General features: G+C 39.3%; 1 protein-coding gene across 1 annotated transcript in view; it reads left to right on the plus strand.

The window, feature by feature from the left end:
- The window catches only part of GDI2 (GDP dissociation inhibitor 2), a 28,084-nt gene extending 6,217 nt beyond the window's left edge, over positions 1 to 21,867 (plus strand). The window contains exons 2-11 of the mRNA XM_061126529.1: positions 3,659 to 3,766; positions 6,746 to 6,845; positions 9,098 to 9,232; positions 14,645 to 14,843; positions 15,105 to 15,236; positions 17,376 to 17,475; positions 18,888 to 19,059; positions 20,453 to 20,597; positions 20,786 to 20,840; positions 20,930 to 21,867. Coding sequence (XP_060982512.1) covers positions 3,659 to 3,766; positions 6,746 to 6,845; positions 9,098 to 9,232; positions 14,645 to 14,843; positions 15,105 to 15,236; positions 17,376 to 17,475; positions 18,888 to 19,059; positions 20,453 to 20,597; positions 20,786 to 20,840; positions 20,930 to 21,076 — 1,293 coding nt within the window. The 3' untranslated portion in view covers positions 21,077 to 21,867. The remainder of the gene's footprint in view (positions 1 to 3,658; positions 3,767 to 6,745; positions 6,846 to 9,097; positions 9,233 to 14,644; positions 14,844 to 15,104; positions 15,237 to 17,375; positions 17,476 to 18,887; positions 19,060 to 20,452; positions 20,598 to 20,785; positions 20,841 to 20,929) is intronic.
- Positions 21,868 to 23,221: the final 1,354 nt, after the last annotated feature.

Here is a 23,221-nt window from a genome sequence, read left to right on the forward strand (position 1 = left end):
TTTTAGTGCTTCTTTCGATTTTTAAGCAAGGGACTTGGTTTGGATAATGCTGGAGTTAAATTTTACAGTTAAAATACCTTCAGTTCTGTTTATCAAGACCTCAGTTAAGAAAGTTAAAAGTCAATCTGTGGATGAAGGTATCTGCAGTACATGGAGCCAATAAAGCATTTATAACTATCTAGAGTATATAAGGAATTTTTATATAACAGTAAAAAAGAGCCTATTTTAAAAATGGGCAAATAATATGAATAGACACTTAACACAAGTGTTGGGCAAGATATGAAACAACAGGAACTTTCATATGTTGTTTGCACAAGTAGAACCATTTTGAAAAACAGTTTGGCAGTATTTGTACTCTGCTTGATACATATCCAACAAGTGCATGCATAAGAAAGACACTGAGAATGTTGATAGAGCATTATTTGTAACAGCCCCAAACTGGAAACTGTCCCAGTGTCCATCAGTAGTAGCCTGGAGGAGTAGTTGCAGCGTGTCTGTGAGGAGGAGTCGTGTCTGTGAGGAGGAGTCGTGTCTGTGAGGAGGAGTCGTTCAGTAGATCCTCTGACTGCTACCGTAGCATGCTCCGTGCTGCAGCCCCTGAGAACTTACTAGAGATGCAGAAGGTTAGGCCTCACCCGAAATACATGGATTCAAAATCTATAGTTTAACATGATCCCTGGGTGTTTAATAATGAAGTTTTAGCAGCAATGCTTTCCTCGGGATTCTTGACATTGATCCTGGAGCCAGCAGTATTAACCTTACCTGGGAGCTGGTGAGAAATGTAGATTCTCAGGCTCCATGAGGACCTGCTGGCTCAGAAGCTCTGCGGGGGTGGGGGGCCTTGCAGTCTTTTAACAAGCTTTAGGGTGATATGGGTGCAAAGTGAACTTTCAGAATCTGCTTTAAATTTACATTTCTAACAAATTCACGGGTGATGACCAAGTCAGGAGCACGCTGTGAGATCCCCTGCTGGTGGAGTTAGGCAAACCTGTGTAAGTCCACAAAGTCAAATTGTAGGTTATCTGGCCCTGTGGTTTTCGACACAACTACAGTGCTGTTGTGGTACACTGAAAGCAACCAGTACATAAAGGAATGGCCGCGGGTGTAAGGAAGACTTCACTTACAAACACAGCCTGCAGGCTGGGTTTGGCTCCTGTCCTGGGGGACCCCTGCTGTATAGCAAGAGTAAGAAAACTTAGACTGCAGGTAAATCATGGATGTTGACTGAAAGATGTATACTACAAGATTTCATTTATTCAGAGTTCAGAAACTCTGGAAAAACAAATCTTTGCTCTTAAAAGTCATGAGCGTGGCTGAGGCTGAGAAGTGATTGTGGCTAGAGGTGGCCTACTGGGGTACTCAAAATGTATTGTTTCTTGATCCAAATATAAAAAGATGCACTCTCCTGGAGTAAAATTTGAACCTGATAGTAACTAATTTAAAATATTTAAAAATAGTAAAATGAATAGTACATTATGGAGGAAAATTTGAAATGTGTATGAATTTTTTAAGATAAAGATTTCTGAATCAGGCTTCTAGGGGGAAGAGACTGTTCCCTGTTGTCTGGAGTCTTGGATAAATTTGAGAAGCACTAGGATTTATAAAGTTACAGGGGATTACCTTTGTCCTTTAAAAAAAAAAAAAAGCTATTGTCACCTAAACTCTGGTATAATGGTTTTGAGTGAATGTGTATCCCATCTCTGTTTCTTCTCATTAATCCATTAATTGGATTCTTTCTCAATCTATCTCCCCCCATCTTGATTTGATATGTCTCAGTATACTCATGCTTTATTTACCTTTTTTTCTGAGAGTGATCGTTTAATCAATCGGATGGTTCCTGGATGCTTCATTTAGAGCTCTAGTTTTCAAACTCTTGGTCTCAGGATCTACTTACTCTTAAAAATTGAGGACCCTGATGAGCTTTTGTTTGTAAGAGTATCTCTCAGTATTTATCCTATTAGAAATCAGTGCTGAGAAGTTAAAAAATTTTTATTAATTCACTTAAAGATAGCAAAGATAAACTCATCATATGTTAATGTGAAAAACAGTATTTTGAAGTATAACTTTTCTAAAACAAAAAAATGTCTTACCTGCTTCAGTGTTCAGTCTTTTCATGGTTTTTGTCTTAGTTAAAGTATAGGAAGAAAATTTGGCCTCCCTGGTGGCTCAGTGGTAAAGAATCTGCCTGCAATGCAGGGAGACACAGGTTCAATCCCTGGGTCAGGAAGATCACCTGGAGGAGGGCATGGCAACCCACTTCAGTATTCTTGCCTGGAGAATCCCATGGATAGAGGAGCCTGGTGGGCTTTTGTTCATGGTGTCACAAAAAGTCTGACATAACAGAAGTGACTTAAACATTCACAGACATGAACAAAATCAGGCTTTAGACAGATGTATAGTTGGAAGGAGGAGTATTTTAATAGCCATTCAGATTGTTGTGGCTATGCTTTGATTTATACCAAAACATGAGAGGCAAATTTTTTAAAGATTAATTTGTAATATGAAATTTGAAACTACATCAGTGAACATTGTATACTCTATTAGATTAAAATGCATTAATCTAGCTTGAACTTTGAATTCCACTTTTAGCCCACTGTTTGATTTTGTAACATCATTGGTCACTTGAAAAGTACTAGTTTACTAAGTATTGCAGATCTTCTGAATTGTTGACACATTTCATTGTGCAATATCAAAAATTCATATTTGTTAATGTCACTGACCCTGGAGAAGGGCATGGCAACCTACTCCAGTATTCTTACCTGGAGAATCCCATGGACAGATGAGCCTTGTGGGCTACAGTCCGTGGGGTCGCAAAGAGTCAGACAGGGCTGAAGTGACTTAGCATGGATGCATGCAGTGTCACTGATGTTGTCTGAAAGGGTCTGACGTGCCCGTGGTATGGATATAAGTTTCCCAAAATTCAAATTTTCAATAAAGATTTTTGACTTTTGTTTTTGACAGCAAACACGATCAGTTAGTTTTCTTTGACATTCATTTTTGTGAAAATGTCTGCCCAGTACTTAAGTCTGAGTAATCATAGTTTGTCAGTCAGTTATTTGTCCAAGTAAAAATGATGATCCATGAAAAACATAGCTAGTTCAACTTATAAATCAGTCACCCAAAAGGCTTTCCTAGACCCAGCATTGCTTTATATATACTTCCCATTTTGCTACACAGGATATTTAAAAGATGGGTGTTTGAGGGTGTTGTTTAACAGAGGTGACTTTTTATGCTTCATCAAGGATAGTTTTGTTTTTTTGTTTTTTTTTTTTAAGGATAGTCTTAAGTGAAACAGACCTTGTGTTTTAAAACTGTGAGTACCTTGTGGTGAAGAATATAATGACTAGTGCAGTTGGAGCCACTGCCTTCATTTTATCCACCATTGCTCTTGCAAATGTAACCCAGTGGGAAAAACTTCATAATGTCTTAGTGTTGCTAAGAAAGTAGTTTTAACCTTGGGACCCAGAGGAGTCCACTGACCACACTTTGAAGTCTGGTTGTTTTAGGGGTTTGTCCTTAAAGTTACATCAGACATTGCCTGTACAAAAAGCATTAATTACTAAAAGAATGTTTAATGACAGGGTTATTAAAAAAACTATGTTTGAAACATGCTACAGCACTTTTCCTTCCTTTGAAGATGTTTATCCTTTCCCTGTAGGAATGTATCCTGTCAGGTATAATGTCAGTGAATGGGAAGAAAGTTCTTCACATGGATAGAAACCCATATTATGGAGGAGAGAGTGCATCTATAACACCACTGGAAGATGTAAGTACTAGAGTGAATGAAGGTGCCTTTTGTGCTTTGAGTCTTTTCCTCGTGAATCTCTACTTTCTATGGATGATTTCAGTTCTGTTTTTTTAATAGATTATCTGTAGCGTCATAATTTCTGGGAGCTCCTTATTTGGGGCTTGTAGAAGAAATGTTCCATAGTCACCTCTGTTGTCAGTCAGAGCAGGTACCTGTTGTCTCTTGGAGGTAATAGAGTGTAGACTGGATGGGGTGCATGGGGGCTACTTCTTGATGCAGACCTGACACACACCAGTGCTGATCACAGCCACTCAAAAGATTTTATCCTTGTGTTTTCAGATGGCAAATAGTTTCTGTGGGTTTTCAATCACAGAGCTGGGCTGAGAGAACCCAGGTTATATGACTCCAAAGCTTAGTGCACTTTTATTTTATTGAAATATAGTTGATCTACAATGTTGTGTTAATTTATGTTGTACAGCAGAATGATTCAGTTACACATGTTTATATCCATAGGCACATATTCTTTTTCATATTTTCTTTATTTTATTTTTTGGCTGATCCCATGTTGTTGCAAATTTCATTAAATTTCAGCTGAGCTATTTAAAATCCTAAAAGATGATGCTGTTAAAATGCTGCACTCAGTATGCCAGCAATTTGGAAAACTTAGCAGTGGCCGCGGGACTGGAAACGGTCAGTTTTCATTCCAGTCCCAATGAAAGGCAATGCCAAAGAATATTCAAACTACTGTATAATTGCCCTCATTTCACACACTAGCAAGGTAATACTCAAAATCCTTCAAACTGTGCTTCAACAGTACGAGAATCAAAAACTTCCAGATGTACAAGCTGGATTTAGAAAAGGCAGAGAAACCGGAGATCAAATCGCAAACATCCATTGGACCATAGAAAAAGCAAGAGAATTCCAGAAAAATATCTATTTCTGCTTCATTGACTATACTAAAACCTTTGACTGTGTGGATCGCAACAAACTGGAAAATTCTTAGAGATGGGAATACCAGACCACTTTACCTGCCTCCTGAGAAACCTGTATGCAGGACAAGAAACAACAGTTAGAACTGGACACAGAACAACATTCCAAATTGGGAAAGGAGTACTCAAGGCTGTATGTTATCACCCGCCTTATGTAACTCATGTGCAGAGTACATCATGCAAAATGCTGGGCTAGATGAAGCACAAGCTGGAATCAAGATTGCTGGGAGAAATATCAATAACATTAGATACGCAGATGACACCACCTTGATAACAAAAAGCAAAGAGGCCCTAAAGAACCTCTTGATGAAGGTGAAAGAGGAGAATGAAAAAGCTGACTTAATACTCAACATGCAGAAAGTGAGATCATGGCATCTGGTCCTAACTTCATGGAGAATAGATGGGGAAAAAGTGGAAATAATGACAGATTTTCTTTTCTTGGGCTCCAAAATCACTGGGGACGGTGACTGCAGCCACATAATTAAGATGCTTGCTCCTTGGATGAAAAACTATGATGAACCTAGACAGCATATTAAAATCAGAGCCATCACTTTGCTGATAAAGGACTGTATAGTCAAAGCTATGATTTTTCCAGTAATCATGTATGGATGTGAGAGTTGGACTGTAAAGAAGGCTGAGTGCCAAACAATTGATTCTTTTTCAATTGTGATGCTAGAGAGTCCCTTCGACAGCAGGGAGATCAAACCAGTAATCCTAAAGGAAATCAACTCTGGAAGAACTGAAGCTGAAGCTCCAGTACTTTGGCCACCTGATGTGAAGAGCTGACTCATTGGAAAAGACCCTGATGCTGGAAAAGATTGAGGGCAAGAGCAGAAGCGGGTGGTAGAATATGGTTCAATAGCATCCCTGACTCGTTGGACATGAGTTTGAACAAACTCTGGGAGATAGTAAAGAACAGGGAAGCCTGGCTTACTGCAGTTCATAGGGTTGCAAAGAGTCAGATATGGCTTAATGACTAAACAGTTAGCAACAACATTTTTTATGGCTGCATAATACCCCATCATGTATATGTAAAACATCTTTATCCTTTCCTCTGTTGATGGACATTTGTTTCCAGGTCCTGGCTATTGTAAGTCATGGTATAAGGAACTTTGGGGTGAATGTATCCTTTCTAACCACGTTTTTCTATGCTTCAATAGTACGAGAATCTAGAACTTCAGATGTACAAGCTGGATTTAGAAAAGGCAGGAACGGGATTGTTGAACCTTGTGGTAGTTATTTTTAGTTTTTTAAGGAACTTCCATACTGTTCTCCATAGTGGCCTTACCAATTTACAGTCTGACCAGCAGTGTAGGAGGAATCCGTTTTCTCCACATCCTCTCCAGCATTTATTGTTTGTAGACTTACTGATAATGGCCATTCTGACCAGTGTGAGATGATACCTCATGTAGTTTTGATTTGCATTTCTCTGATTGTTGAACATCTTATCATGTACATTTTGACCATCTGTGTCTTTGGAGAAATGTCTGTTCATATCCTCTGTCCATTTTTTGATTGAGTTGTTCTCTTTTGTAATATATGTGAGAACTTGGGTCCCCCCCCCCCCCCCCCCCCCCCCCCCCCGCCACCCTCACTTGGGGTTTTTATTGAGTGAAACTTTTTGTTTATTTTGTTCCACCTTAGCAATAGGATTCATGAGTTTGAGTGAATATTAAATTTTAAGTTGCAAGCTGCTTTTTAACTAGAGCCTCAAACTTTGCAGAACCAATACTTCAGTAACAGTTTGTTCTGTATTCTTGCCAGTAAAAAGCAGACACACAACCAGCTCTGCAATATTTATTTTACCATTTATTAGTTTAGTAATGTATTTAATTTATGGGTGTGTTAGAATAATCAGGCTAAGTGGCCTGATTAAAAATGAAATGCCCTTGTTGTCCTTTACCTCATGTTGGTGGTATTTAGCTATATCAGAATCACTTCATCAAAAATAGTTGCATAATGAAAGTTAAATTTTGTCACATTATGGGTGTTTTTGTTTTGGTTTTAGTTATACAAAAGATTTAAGATACCCGGAGCTCCACCAGCATCCATGGGCAGAGGAAGAGACTGGAATGTTGACTTAATCCCCAAGTTCCTTATGGCAAATGGTAAAGAATTCCAACTTAAATTTGTGACAGGACATTGACTCTGATTTGAAAGTAGAAAGTAGCTGTTGACTCTTTAAGAGAGTATTATTCTGGGTAGGTGGAAGTGGATTTTGTTGAATGGAACAGTATGGTGAGTAATAGGGGCTGTTAAAGACTTCAAGGGTCAGTACGTTAATAATGGAGGGAGGAGGCACTGACTTACCAGTAATTCATTTTGGAGAAACAAAATTATTCTCTGCCATCATACCCGTCAAAATTGTGTTTATAACAGACTTTCCTTTGATACTTGGTGACAGTCTTAGATAACTGGGCCTTCAGAAACATCCATTTTAATATTTTTCTAGTTTGTAGGCTTTCACTGTTATTTTTTCATTTTAATTGTTGATATTTTTAATTAGAGCAGCTAAGTATATATAAATTGCTGTGATTTTAGCATCTTTTTCTAAGAGGTTGAAAAGCCAAATTGTAGTCTATGTCCCATGAAAATGTTTGTGCCACCCTTTCCCCCTTGGAATTTGTGTGCTATAGTTTGTTTCAGTGGAAAGATCTTATTTGAATTTAATCTTGAATTTAAAGTTAAATAATTGAATATTTTCTTGAGGTTAATTGTAAATACAAAAAGTTTATTACTTAAATAATTAAAATTAGAAAACACAGATTAGCAGAAAGGAAATAAAATTTGCATAACCAAAATCTTATCATCTTGAAACATGGTTAATATTTTGGTGTATAATCCACTAGTTTTTTTTCCCCCTTTCCCAGTTAACATCTTTTTCAATCATTATACTGTGAATATTTGAGAGAGAGGGAGGGAGGGAGGGATGGAAGTGGGGTGGGGTGGTGGGGGGGATGGAAGAGAGAAGTCTCATTGTCCACTCTAGGAAGTATAGCATGGGGATTCAGGCAGGGCTCTTTTAAGACATTTCCTTTATATTGCCAAATTTTACTTTTCGCTGGTAGACTGTGACTGCCGCTTCTCCAGTACCTTTACCATGCCCAGATGTGATTCATTTTAGGTTTTGTGAATTTTGTCATACTAAAAGATGGAATAATGGATTTTTAATATATATCTGCTTACTGGAGAGTGAAATGATTTCTAGAGTTTATTGGCTTTCATGCCCTTTAGTGGTTTCTGCTTTGCACATTTTTCTATAGATATTTTTGTGTTTTTCTTTATTAATGTCATAAAATAGCTCATTATAAAGGTTGTTAAATGCCCTTTTAAAGTATGTTGAAAGTATCTTTTCCAGTTTGTCATTGGCCTTACATATAAGTCTTGTGCTTTACTTCTGTACAAAATCTTTTAGTTTTCATGCAGTCATTGGTTGATCATTCTGTTACTGGTTTTGATTTGAAAGGCTATCTTTAAAATTTCAAATTCGGATAGCTACTTCTAATGGTATTATGTTTTCTTTTTTCCACTGTATAAGTTCATCTATTTTACTGAATGAATAAATTTATTACCCCGTTATTTGAGAAGTAGGGATAGAAATTTGTTTTTCAAATTGACTAATCAGTTGTCGCTCAGCATCATATATCTTTTCTACTCTGATTAGGAAACGTTCATCATGTATTAAATTCTTACATGTGAGTCTCTGTTTTATACTGATTTATGGACTAATTAATTTACAGTATATTGAAACATCTGACTGCATAAAGTTCTCCTCATTACTCTTTTTTATTCTCAAAAAAATTTTCTGATTGTCCTTATATGTCCTTTCAAATGAGTTTTAAAATAATTTTGTTTGGTTTCTCAAAGAAGTTTACTACTTCTAGTATACCAAAATGTTTTTTGGTTTATCCTAGATTTTTCTTGATCCAAAACTAGTGTTCATTTTAATAAATATAAATTGACTTAGAAACTGAAAAACACAAATTCCTGGAAAACTTGCCTGAGTTGCCTCTCTCTAATATGCAGTAGGAACCTTAAAGAAACCCAGACCTAATTGTAATAGTACTGTAATTCTAAACCTCATACTTCTAATAATTATTGTATAATTTTTACAAAAGCAAGTTGATAAAGTTATTCACCTTGAAGTTGTAACATTTAAAAAAAAGGCTAAATTTGCCAAACAGTAGGTCTGCATTCTGATTGTCCTATTAGAAATGGCTTTGGGGACTTTTGTAGGAGCTAATGGACGATGCTAAGAAAAAATTGGAAAGCCATTAGTATCAGTAAACTACTTTTCTTTCTGCTAACTTTTGAAAGTAGTAAGATGTAAGTAACAGTTTGAATTATGTGACTCCTACAGGTCAGCTGGTTAAGATGCTGCTTTTTACGGAGGTCACTCGCTATCTGGATTTCAAAGTGACTGAAGGGAGCTTTGTTTATAAGGGAGGAAAGATCTACAAGGTTCCTTCCACTGAAGCAGAAGCCCTGGCATCTAGTAAGTAATTTCATATTCACAGAATATTAAGACTTTATAATGGAAAGGGATCTTAGGCAGAAAATTCAGTCTCCTGCATTGGCCATGCCCTCACTCGCCCAGTCAACACAGTCATTGGATGTCTGTTACGTGCCAGATGTTGTTCTCAGCAGTTGACAATATGTCCGTAAACAAGATGTTCAAAAGTGCCTTCTCCTTTGAAGCCTGGAGAGCTTTTATCTGGGAGCCTGTTGCTGGTGAAGCTGGGCCTTCCTGGGTCTAGGGTCTTTCTTCAGATGAATAATTCATACGCATCGCTGGCAGTGTTTCCCGTGTGCTAGGCTCTGTGGGAGACGCTTCACATTCTTATTGATTTGTGAAGCCTTCATGAGGTAGGGTTTCCAGTTTATAGGTGAGAAACCTCAGGCCTGATGTGACATAGAAAGTGAGAGGCCCAAAGGCACAGGGACCCTGGTGGGATGCTGCAGAGCCCGTGAGCTGATGGCCGTCTGTGCTGGCTGCCAGTGCCGCTGTCCCGCCTGCTGTCCTGGGGGCATGTCTGGTCCCTGGTACTGTGCCCCCTCTTCCAGCATCTCTGTTCCTAGGAGTTCCCAGTGAGGATGGAGTGATTTTGTTTCTTGCCCCAAATCAGTTCTTCTACTGGCTCTTGAAAGACTCTGAGTTAACATCTTCTGTTCTGAGTCTTATTAAATAGCAAACACCCCTAGAAAAGACCTTCTGTCCTTTTAAGGTGATTTTGTTGCCATGAGAAATGAGCAGTTTGAGGAAGGATAAATGTGTATAACTAAAGGGCAGATAAATTTTCTAAGTGCTGTAGGAGTTCAGAGGAGGGAAAGATTTGCTTTTGGAGAACAGGAAAAGTGCCAGTAAATTGTCCATGAATTATTTTCGCATTAAGAGTGGGAAAGATTTCTCACCTAAAAACCTTGTTTTTTTGGCAGTTCCTCTAACTCCATTTATTTACTTCTTACTATTAGGGGAGAAAATATTGGGCTTAAAGTGTTGAAAGACACTCTAGCTAGAAAGTAGAAACTAGCACTAAGGATGGTAGCTGGGTTGAGAGTGACAGGTGGTGAGGAAGGAGCGGCTCCTGGTTGAGTGGACGGAGTCCTTGCTGTGAGCCTGGGTTAGAAATCAGTCTTGTCAGTGACGCGCATCTGATGTAAATAAAGTGTCTTCATAGAAATCACAGTCCAAGACTTTGAAGATTCTTTTAAACACCGTTTGTGGTATGATTTTTTATTTAAAAGTTTTACACTCTCTTGAGCTCTTAGCTATATTAATAGCTTCAGCCACCTCCTTAATTTAAAAAAGGTTGAAGGATTAACCTTTTGAGTTTTATTTTTCCCTTTTGATTTAATATTTTCAAATATGTAAAACAATTACATGACTTGAAAGTCAAAGTTATATTAAAAGATAAATTTAGAGTCTTGTTATTACCTTTGCTATTCCATTCTTTCCACTTTGTTAGGTGGTCATTTTTACTTAATTCTGATTTATCCTTGTGTTTCTTTTTGCAAAAATAAGCAAATGTATTTCATCTATATATATGTTTTTTTATTTCATCTGTGTATTTTTAAGGTTAGATTTGTTGAGGTTTAATTTACGTACAATTAGGATTTACCTGTTTCAACATAGATTATTATGAATTTTTGCTAAATCACTGTCTTATTTGTCAACTGTTTGTATTAATGGATAGGATTTTGAAGATGGAATGACAGGAAGGACAGTTCTAGGCAGAATGAATAAACAGGATAGGAAACGTGTAGATGGTGGGAAGTTCAAGAGAAAGATAAAACCATTGTTTATCCTTTAATAATAGCTAACATTATGTACAGGCACTTGTGCACTAATTATTTGTGGGTATTGTCAAAGTTGATTTTACATAGCCTTTCATAGCAGCCCTCTGAGATGTGCTGTCCTTGGCATATACATGAGGGGACACTGAGGTATACAGGTGTGAAAGAACCCATGAATCTCATAGCTCATGACTAGTGAGAACTAGTTTGAAGCCACATTTGTCTGACTCAGGAACCCCACACTTAACCACTGAACTATGTGGTATGTAAATACATAGCTTTTCAGATATCTTAACAGCTGCCGCTCAACCTCTTAATTCTCTTTTTCCTCTGTGTTGCACTCCATGGACTGTATGACCCCATGGACTGTAGCCTGCCAGGCTCCTCTGTCCATGGAATTCTCCAGGCCAGAATACTGGAGTAGGTAGCCATGCCCTTCTCCAGGGAATCTGCTTGATCCAGGGACTGAACCCAGGTCTCCCACATTGCAGGCACATTCTTTACCATCTGAGCCACCAGGGAAGTCCATGTAGTTTGTAAATACATAGTTTCTCAGATATTTTAATAACTGGCACACACCCTCGAATTCTTTTTTGCACTGTGCTGCACATTTCCAGTGCCTGTGGTTGTTTCTCATATAATATGCTGTCTAGTTCTCTTGGCCACTTTTCTTTGAAAATTCTGACTTGCCAAGATTACCGTATATATGACAGAATTGAGCCAGACCAGACCTGATGCTTCAAATGTTGGATGCCGACTCAGTTTCAGTGGAACTTTTACTTTCCTTGGCCAATATATTTCCATTAACATAGCCTAGGTGGAGATAATGGAGGACGAGGAGTCTGGTGTGCTGTAGTCCATGGGGTTGCAGAGAGTCAAGCAGGACTGAGCGACTGAACAACAACAAGAAGCCTAAGTTTTTGTTGGGTTTTTAAGGAGCTGTATATAATGTTGGTTCTTGTGGTAGGTCATGATGCCAACTAAAATCTCAAGGTTCCAATAAGTATTTGTTCATTGGTCAAATGTTTTAGTCAAGTAAACGAGAAAGATAATTGGCCTCTAGAGTAATGTTGAACACAGATACCTAGAAAAGTTTGAGACATTTTTTTCCTGAATAGCTTTGAAATGTGCCCAGCAGAAACTCGTGTCCTCAGTTGAATCTTTAGCTTGCTTATTCTCACTCTTCCTGCTGTGAGGCATCTGTTTGTCGGGGGCACCTTTGACAGCACAGAGCCAAGTGACCGGGGGCTTCTGATGGTCAGGAGGTACGCCTGCCGCAGGGCCAGCTGCAACCTGGGGTGAGGCTGTGGAAGTCCACCGTTGGAACGACGCATCGTGTGCTGTGTCTCGGTGCTTTTCCTGTGACATTCATTCTACTCCATTTTTTAATTCTCTTGTCAAATGTTACACCTGTTAATTGGAATGCTTTTTCCTTTTCTCTTACTGAAACTGCTCTAGATTTTTGTAGCTTTTGTCTTGACATAGCTGTCTGTTTTGGTAAATAAATCTCAGTGTGCAAGTGCATGAGAGAAGGTAAACCCATTTGAAATGAAGTGAATGCACAACTCAATGGACTAATTGTGAAAAAGAGTTTTTGTAGTCTCTTTATCATATAATTTGAGTATTTTCTTTATATATTGTGTGTCCAGTATATGAATGTCAACTTCTTTTATATTCACTCTCATTGGACATACATTAGTTGGAGTCAGTATTTATTGGGCACTTGTTATACAGCAGGTACCCGACTAAGAAGGTCTGGGGTAGGGAAGGTGCAGCAGAGAAGATAAAGTAAACAAGTGCTTTCCCGTTTGTGCTTCCATTAGTGGGAGGCTGGCTGTGCATGATAAGGAAAAGCATTTCAGCTGGTGATATAATCAGATATAAAAGCGTATCAGATGGTGGTGGAGATGAAAGGAGAGGGTGTGGGCAGGTCTGCTGTCTTAAATAGGGTGACCAGTGAAGGCGTCATCATATAGAAGGAGCTGTTATAAAAATTACATTGTAGGAAACAGTACATGAATCTTTTAAATTAGGACCTTTTCAGAGTGAGCCTTGGGTCTCTCAGATGTTGGCGATCACACGGGGATTTGGTTCTGATGTGAGGACTGGAGGAGCAGCTTAGAGAGGCTCCTTTGTGTTGGGAGAGGGTCCTGTCAGGCTCAAGGCTTGGAGGAGGCGGGGAGAGGAATCAAGAGGAAAGAAAAGAAAAGAATGGGGAACTGAAGGAAACACAGTAGATTTTCATTTTTATTTTAAAAGATGCTATGCAGTAACTCCACAGTTAGCTATTGGTAAGAGCTCTAGATTCCAACAGATGCGTCCACCAGAGTGACTCCTGAGTTGAAAGTGCGTTGGCATGGTGACATGTGTTTTCTTTGGCTCTCACGCCTTCCCCTGACGGCTATACTTGTGTCTTAAGTAGCTTAATAGACTATTTCTTTTTAGCCTTATGCTTTTTACTGTGTATGCATTCTGTCCATTTTTTAAAATTTAAAAGCTAAGTTATAAGTATTAATTAAAAAGGTTAAATGTAGTCAGGTGTCATAAATCGTCTCATGATCATTTTAATTTTCAGGTTTGTTGATTTCAACTATTGGGGGGAAAAATGTTTAAAGTATCAAAATATTCAACTGTCAGTGGATATAAAAGAAATGGTTAAGAATTTCTATGTAAAGCTCCAGTTGTTTTAAAGTAGCTGTATGGTTTAAGAAAGGGGCAGCAGGAGAGGGACCCAGGAAACTTTCTTCTGTTTTGACCTTGTCTTTCTAACAGCTGTTCACAGCAGTGGGAATCCTGACTGGTAGGATGAGCTGAGGGCTTCTTACATGGTGGCTCATAGCTATCTCCTCACCTCTTTTTTAGTGTAAAAAGCAGTGAGCTGCCTATCTATCTAGGACTTCATTAAAGTGACTGGAAGTGTAACCAGCATCTGAATTTCTTTGAGGTCATTTTGTTCTCGGTATCTAAGCTGCTTTTCTATTAAATGCCAGTGTATCTTAGCATACAGAAAAAGAAAAAAATGAGCATTTAGAATTTTAGGCAGTTGGAGTACAGATCAGAGTTGTGGAAAAGAACATTCAGGTAGATTAGTTCATGAGTAATAGTTTTTCAAAGTTGTATTTGTATCTAATAAATATAATTAAACTTGTTACATTTAATTAATTATGGGTTATAATTACTTGTATTGTAGAATTGAAAACTTAATAGCTGATCTGTTGTAATTTTGGGAAGCCCAGGTGCCTCAGTGGTAAAGAATCCGCTCACCAATGCAGGAGACTCTAGTTCTGTCCCTGGGTCGGGAAGAGTCCCTGGAAGAGGAAATGGCTACCCACTCCAGTATTCTTTCCTGAAGAATCCCATGGACAGAGGAGCCCAGTGGGCTACAGTCCATGGGGTCACAAAAGAGTTGGACACAGTTTAGGGACTAATTATGACAGTTTAGTGTTATGAAACTGTCAGTTTATTTTAAAGGTTCCAAACTCCTGTATTTTAAATTGCACATTGCATTGCAAGAGCCTAAGATAGCAACATAGGATATTTAGACTTTGCTCTCACACTTTCGTTTCCTCAGTGTCCTGTTGTGAGTGTGTCTTTTTGAAAAATTCTTCTTTAGGCCTAATGGGGCTGTTTGAAAAACGTCGATTCCGAAAATTCCTGGTATATGTTGCCAACTTTGATGAGAACGATCCTCGAACTTTTGAGGGCATTGATCCTAAGAAGACATCCATGCGAGAGGTGTATAAGAAATTCGACTTGGGCCAAGATGTTATAGATTTTACTGGTCATGCCCTGGCACTTTACAGAACTGATGAGTAAGTCTTCTGGTTTTTAGATTTATATTTTTCTTGAAAGTTTTCACTGAATTTCCCAATTCTGCAGAGTGGAAATTCTAACAAAACAAGTACATAGCTATATTATACTATGAAAAAGAAGTTTTAACTTCAGTTTAGTGTTAGAGCCTTATAAGTAAAATATGGAAGTATTGAATTGAAATCCTTTCAGAAAACGATTTTAAATTGAGCAGAGGAATGCAAACCAGAGCACTTTTCTAATGTTCATTTCCTTTTGTCTAGCTATTTAGATCAGCCATGTTGTGAAACCATTAATAGGATTAAACTTTACAGCGAATCTTTGGCAAGATATGGCAAAAGCCCATACCTTTATCCACTCTACGGCCTTGGAGAACTGCCACAGGGATTTGCACGGTGAGAGCCCACCTTTAACCTTGTGCTGAAACCCCTCTGATCCTGAACTGCATCTTAAACTTAAATGGTAGCTTACGAGACATGGTTGTGAGTAATGAGACAAGGTATCTGTGGGTAGGGAGGTGCTTTTTATTTTTAGTGCAGTAAAACTTAATACAATGAAACCACAGATCTGTGGTTTAAAAAAAAAGAGTTGGACACATACATAGACCTGTGTAACCGAAACTCCCATCAAGGTGTGGGACTTCAGGAAGTTCCTTTGTATCTCCTCATAGTCACCCCAACCCCCACTGTAACAGCTGCATTTGTAATTTTTATAACCAAGGATTGCTTTTGTCTCCTTTTAGTTTATATAAAAGGAATATGTGCTCACTTTTACCTGGCTTTTGCTTAACAGTATTTTTGAGATTCATCCATATTGATGCGTGTGCTGGTAGTTGTTTAAAAAATACTGAGTAGTAGTCCATCATGTGAACTGTGTGAAGGTACCACATTGTCCTGTCAGTGGACATCTGCGTAGTTTTCAAAAAGTTTTGGGGTGTTACGAATGAAACTACTATGAACTTTTGTGTAACAGTGTGTGTGGACCTCAGTTGCCACTCTGGGTACATACATGTCCAGGCGTGGAATTGCTGGTTGATATGGCATATATATGTTTCATTTGATGAGACACTGCTAACAACTTTCCAGAGGGGTCATAGCACTTTGCTTACACTTAGCAGTGTGAGAGTCCTGGTTGCTCCACACTCCTGCCAGCGTTCAGTATTGTCAGTCTTTTTCAGCAGGTGTGAAATGCTATCTTATTATAATTTTAATTTGCATTTTCTGAGGACTAATGTTGATCACTTTTTCATGAGCTTGTTTTGTGTAATTTTGTGGTGTGTTCATTTGTTTCGCACATCTTGTTATTTCTGATTAGCTGTTAATCACAGTGAGTTTTAAAAATTTTTTTAAAGTTTTTTCAATAGATCTAGAATTTCCATGTTTAAAATACAGTTTTCATTTTTATGGTGAGGTTTTCTGTTTGTTTATTTTGACTCATGAATATGTAATATTCTTGAACAGATCTTTGAACAAGGATATTTGTCCCTGTACATTTTTAAAGTAGCTGCATTTAACTCCCTGCATGTTTTAACATCAGTAATTTGGGCATCTGTTTTGATTGCTTTTTTCCATGCGTATAGTAATCTTTATATAAAAAAGTTATATTTTATAATATGTATATTTCACATACTGATTGATATACATTGTAGAGATGCTGTATTCTTTCTGTGATGAGTTGATTTTGAGTTGCAGTTAAATTATTGACCATTCATCTTGAACTTTGGGAGGCTTGATTTTATTCTTTGTTGGTGGGGGGATCTTTTATCTGGCTGAATCCTTAGTCCTAGCATAGTTAGTTGTGGTCCTTTCGTGATGTCATTGGAAAGTGCAAGAAATGTACCAAGTTCCTCTAATATGGCATTATCAAACTCATTTATCCTTATGGCCTGTAGCTGTGGTCTCTGCTCAGGTCTTTTTGCTTTTCAGCTGTTGCTTTTAATGGATTCCTTGGGAGTCTGTCAGGTGTATAAGCATTTCTGGAGTTACTTAAGGATTTGAAGAGATTTTGTAATTTGGCTGCTTCCCATTTTGGAAGATTTTTTCCCCACAATTTTTATCTCCTCGTGCAGGCCACATTCTGTCTATGGCAACTTAAATCAGTAAGCCTGTGGACTGGGAGGTTGGTTCTTTCAGGGGAAGAGCCATACAGACCACATGAAGATCTCATGCAGTTGCTTCCTTTCAAGTCTCTTGTCTAGTTTCTGCCTGTTTTTAGTCAGTATCCAGTGCTTCCTGATCGTTTTTTGGTTGTTCAGAGTTTTATTTATATGCAAGAGGAATAGACTTATAAAGCTGTTCTCTTGTTACTGGTCAGTGTTGGTTTTTTAAAAAAATTTTTTTTTATTACATTCATAACTGAATGTGAGGCACCATTTACATGGTTTTGACTGTTTTAGAAGTGATGCTTTAATGACTTAAACGAATGCCTTTTGGAAGGAAATTGAACAAATATTGCCTATTATTCATGAACGTCTAAGAAAGGAGACACTTTAAACAGTTATAAATTACTAATTGTAAATACTTTCTTCCCCCTAGGCTAAGTGCTATTTATGGAGGTACCTACATGCTGAATAAACCAATTGAAGAAATAATTATGCAGAATGGAAAGGTGATTGGTGTAAAATCTGAAGGAGAGGTAAGTAGCTTTTACAATTTAAAAAAATATCATATTCTTATAAAGAAAACTTTATTGTCTAGTAAGTACTTAACTTGGTATGGACATTGATCCCGGATTTCAGACCACATATGTTTTCTTTATGGTAACTGGGTGTTCATAATGACTGAAAACTAATTACAGGTGAGTTTTTGTTTAAAAAAATTTTTTTCTATTGTGTGGATTGTTGCTTAATACTAAAACAGAAATTACAAATGCACTCTAAATGGTAAGTTTTATTTATATGATGTGGGTTGGGGCCTATCTCCCAAATTTTCATTTAAATTTAGCTTTATTTGTGCCACTTACAATTTATTGGTTTAAATGGGGCTTGGCCAATACTGTTTTATTGTTTTATTATTAATACAATTAATAATGTCAATAATAATTACCATGAACATTTATTATTTGGGGTTTAGCCATGGAACTGGCCAGGAGTTTTGAACAGTGTTTCTCAAATTTGAATATAAATTGTTAATTTCGTTAAAGTACATTTCTTTTTCAGTAGTTCTGTGGTGGGTTTTCATTTTCTTCCAAGTTCTCAGGGGGTGCCATTGCTGTTGATCTGCAAACCAGACCATATTGCATGAACCATCAACTTTTACAAATAGAACTATTAAAAAAACTCAAAAACTATGTTTAAAAAAAATATTTTGGGATTCCTGATGGTGTTCCATGGGTTCAGACCATATAATCTGTACTCACAGTTGACCCTCTGACCCTTCATTGTTGCAGAGCTTTTGTAACTATCTTGTGCTTTCAGCATACACATCATAGATGCTTAGGAAATAGGGGTGAGTATTTTAATCTGATATCTCAGGTTCTTTTTATTCATTCTACTTTGTTTTAGGCAACTGCTTCCTCTTAGGACATTTCAGTGCTTTGATATAAAGAGGAAAACTATAATAATACAATACTGTTATTATGCAGTAATATAATAATGCAATATAATAAATTATCTTGCAACTTAAATGTTACTTAGGAAGTACAGTCTTAAAATGAGAGTGATTATGGTCTGTTTGTAATATTAGTACCATTTATAAAGCATTTATTTCTCACTGGGTCCATTCACATAAAATGACATTCCTTGAACAGTTTCATTTAATTCTAGCAGTATGTGAGCCCTCTTCTGCCCAGTTCTAAAGCTTATATGTCTGAACACCATGCAACACATTTTCTGTATTTAAATAAGATTTAAAATTCATAGATTTGCTCCAGGAGAACTTAGGGATTGTTAGCAAAGCTAGTTTTAATAGTTGTCTCTAATTCACTAATTACCTGTGGTTAACTTGATGAAGATAACAGATGATGTTCAGAGAATAGTGGCATCATTATACCTTCTAAAAACAGTGGTGAACACTGAGTATTAGAAAGTCTTCAATGTTTTGTTGCAGATTGCTCGCTGTAAGCAGCTCATCTGTGATCCCAGCTATGTGAAAGATCGAGTAGAAAAAGTGGGCCAGGTGATCAGAGTCATCTGTATCCTTAGCCACCCCATCAAAAACACCAACGATGCCAACTCCTGCCAGATCATTATTCCACAGAACCAAGTCAACCGGAAGTCAGGTACGTTATGGTGGTCAGGCAGTGTCTGCATAAATTGCAGCTTTTATCTGTTCTATTAGAGTGAAGAAACTTTAGTTTACACATGGAAAATGTGATGGGTCCCTTTTAGCTCATAGAACTCCTAAACCATCACTTTGAAATGGATATGTTAGGCCAGGAGCCCCGCCTTGACTTGGACCCACCTCTTGGGGCCTCCCTTCCCTCCTCTGTAGAATCGAGAGCTGGACCCTATGAGTGTGCTGTCACTCTCGTCTGAACGTTGTATGCTTGTGGGAGTTTATGCTTATTAGTTGACCTGATTTCACTGTAACTTTTAGGCTGATGACAGCACTACTTTTATGTCATGATTTGTCAGTATCTATACTTGTATTTGCCTTTAGCAGTGTGCTAGAAAACAACTTTGATTTCTCTGAGTAAGATTACAACTTAGCTCTGAAATCATAATTCTGCATCTGTTTGCTTTAGCCATTTGTTTGCATCTAGTAGCTTTTCCCGTCTTCCTTTCAGTTAGAGCCCTGAAGCTTTTATTTATAAAAACTTCAACTTAAAAGGAACTGTTAACCTTTATATGGCCAACTGTATTCTTTTTTTCCATATAAGAAATCAAATCACAGGTTATTAATTACTAAAACAAAGGCACTTGGATTAAAGTAATCTTTCAAGGGTTCCCAGTAGATCTCAGGGTCTGGGAGAGAGTCAAGGCGAGGACTTCCCTGGTGGTGGTGCAGTGGTTAAGAATCCCCCTGCCAATGCAGGGGCATGGGTTTGATCCCTGCTCTGGGAAGATTCCACATACTGCAGAGCAACTGAGCCCATGCTCAGCAACAAGAGAAGCCTCTGAGAAGGCTGAGCACAGCAGTGAAGATCCAGCATAGCCAAAAGAATAAATAAGAAAAAAAGAGTAAGGGGAGCCTAGTAATTGTTCTCTGTATTGGAAATTATGTAGTTACTTTAGTGTTACACAGACAAGTATGGAATTATTATGAGCTTATGTCAACATAAGAGTAGCTTATGCTGTTTGCAATTTTATATTGCTTAAAAAAAATGAGAAATCAGTTAAACCCCACCTTAGCTAGTCAGAACCTTTCTAAATGCACGGTTCAGAGAGGAGAGACAGGTTTCCACAGTGAGCTGTGGCAGCCGGGCAGACTCATGTTCACGTCCACCACTCCCCGCCACGTGACCCCTTCCTTCATCTCCAGCAGCCTCAAAGTGGCTGAATACTTGCATCCTCTGTGTACAACTGACTGTGTTTGCATCCATATAGAACTTGTCTCAGAAGATAGTCTGTCCCAAGTAATGTTAACTCACAGCTTGCTAAAGTTGGGGTGAAACTGAGTGCACACGCCCCATGTTCACAGGGCCTGACAGTAGTGGCTTTGCTTGCTTCCAGATATCTACGTCTGCATGATCTCCTCAGCACACAACGTGGCCGCACAGGGCAAGTACATTGCCATCGCCAGCACAACGGTGGAGACCAAGGAGCCCGAGAAGGAAATCAGACCAGCCCTGGAGCTCTTGGAACCAATTGAGCAGAAGTAAGTGCTGGGTTTGTTTATGCCAGCTCACACCCAGGACCGCCTGGCTCTGTGGTGAACTGAACCCTTGAGAACAGTGAGTGCAGCCGTTGGCTCTTTCCAGCCTCCTTGCCTGGGCTTTGAGTGTCAGGCCCAGCAGTGAGGGGCGTGTCAGCTCCCTTGCTGATTGAGTTCTCTCTCCCCTCCAGATTCGTTAGCATCAGTGACCTCCTTGTACCAAAAGACTTGGGAACAGAAAGCCAGGTGAGTGGCTATCTGAAAAGGGTAATTACCAGGCTTCATTGGGCGATGTCACCAGATAAGTCTCAAGTCTCTGTGATTTTCATTTCCAGATCTTTATATCCCGTACCTATGATGCAACAACTCACTTTGAGACGACCTGTGATGACATTAAGGACATCTATAAGAGGATGACGGGATCTGAGTTTGACTTTGAGGAAATGAAGCGCAAGAAAAATGACATCTATGGGGAAGACTAACAGTAGTACATGTTATCATCTAATTAGGACAAACTTAAAATTTGGCAAATGATGCATATTGTATGAAATCAGTATTGTAAGGCCTGCTTTTGTAATCAAAACTGAGAGATTGCAGAACACTGTACCAGTAAATATTCCTCCCCTTTCTAATATCATGTATTAACTTGTTTTCATGGAGTGGCTCTTCCGAATTGGCAGGTTCCCACGTTCTGTTCAATTTAACCAATACTGGCTTGTGTTTTCTAGTGAAGGATCAGTTTTAAAACCTTGTGATACTGATACAGAGAACTTGATACAGTATTTGTATCTTTTAATCAGTGTAGCCTTTGCAGTTATGAGCTTCCGCTGCTCAAGAGCTGGGTCAGTGCAGCTTGCGTGCCATCTTGTCCTCTTGACGGTAAGGAGGTTCAGAACTGAATGTCTGTAACCGGGGACAGCGTCCCTCACGCCTCCCCACCCCTTTCCATTCACGTCATGTGTCAGGACAGTGCCCACCCAGCCCAGCCCACAAGCTTGGTTTTACGTGGGCCTCCAGTTCTAACCAAACTCCAGACTTGGAGAGTCTTTTGGAGGAAGCCTGTGTGCGGTGTTTTAACCTATTAAAACTGATGAGCGCAGAGGGGAAAGAAACCCATCATAAAGCAGGTAAACGTAGGAGCTTCTTCTGTATCCCAGGTGTGGCTTCTTCAACGGACCAAGCTGCAGCGCAGTATTGATTTGACAGAACCTCTGCTTCAGTGATGTCTCCAAATGATTTCTGTACTGCAAATAAAGCCAAACTCTGGAAACCATCTCCCTCTTGTCGGTCTTTTGTGTCCTGACGACTCAGAGCTAGTGAGTACTGCACTGGCCTGACAAGCTGCTCATCTCCTTCACTAGAGCTGGAATCAGACGTGGGGACGAGCGCCGAAGACCCCCCGTAGATGGTGGAGCGTCGCCATCAGGCTGCACTGTGAGTAGACCCTGAATTACATCCTGACACAATGCTTATTAGACCCTCCTAGGAATCCCAAGTAGTGGTTTAGAAACAGACTCTTCCGCGAGAGAGTAGTGGACCCTGCCAAGTGGAGTAGGTGCTTTAATACTTCCATTTATTTCAGATTGCAGCTGCACATAGTTTCAGTGGTACCCCTTTTCCTCTGGATAGTTCGAGCCTCACTTTATGTTGTTACTACATCAGAGGAATGAGGACATTGTGACTGTTCTCTCGGTCTGAGTGTTGATTCTTACAGATGAGTCTGAAGGACACAGACTATAAGGTAGGTGCTCCGCTCTGTTAAAGGATTTAGGGTAATAACAACTTAGATTACCCAGGTGGTTACTTTAGCTCAGTTTCTCAGTCTCACACTGCCCACTTTTGGGGGGCTTGTCCTGCACACGGTTTGCACCTCCTTGGATGACATCCCCGATCACCCCAGTTGAAACCTCTGCCCTCTCTAAAGAGCGTTATCTAAAATTCCTACAGGCCATCCCCTTGTCACACAGTAATTCACACCGAACTGTTAATGCAGCAGAGGTGCCCGCTGGCCTAGTGATAAGACAGAGAGCACCAGCGTGTCTTCATGTTCTGCATTCAGCATATTTATTGAACAGTAATACTTTGGTGCCAGGCCAGTGGGTACAGGGTTGCCGAGGGCGAAGTTGTACCGGAGCTCAGCCTGGGGTGCCCACCCTCTCGGCCTGGCTCAGCCCTCAGTCACAGGACAGATGGCCTGGCAGACGCCTGTGGGCTGCTCTCTGTCTTCAGCAGAGGAGGTGGCAGGGCAGGTGCCACGCTGGGCAGGTGGCAGGTGTGTTGGGCACATGCTCTCCTTTTCTGTAGTGACTTCTGATTAATTCAGGGTACCTAATTCAGTTATGGTTCTCTTACTAGATTCTTGTCCCTGGGGTAAAAATTAACTGGTTGGGTTTCTAAGTAAGAGCTAGGGTAAACACAGTTAAAATTCGATTGTATTCCTCCTAGGAAGACAACAAGTGACGTTATTAGCACGTTGGGTTTAGTGGGGGCAGGATATCAAGCAGATAAAGGACTTCTTAAGGGACTGGCCTAGCGTGACCCCAAGAAGGCAGGCCTGGGGGTGGGGGGGCGGTCCCAAGCTGTCCTCTGCTGGATCCTGCTGCTCTGGCCGCCTACACCTGGGATAG

The sequence above is a fragment of the Dama dama genome, chromosome 23 (assembly GCF_033118175.1).
Source record: "Dama dama isolate Ldn47 chromosome 23, ASM3311817v1, whole genome shotgun sequence".
Classification (NCBI taxonomy): domain Eukaryota; kingdom Metazoa; phylum Chordata; class Mammalia; order Artiodactyla; family Cervidae; genus Dama; species Dama dama.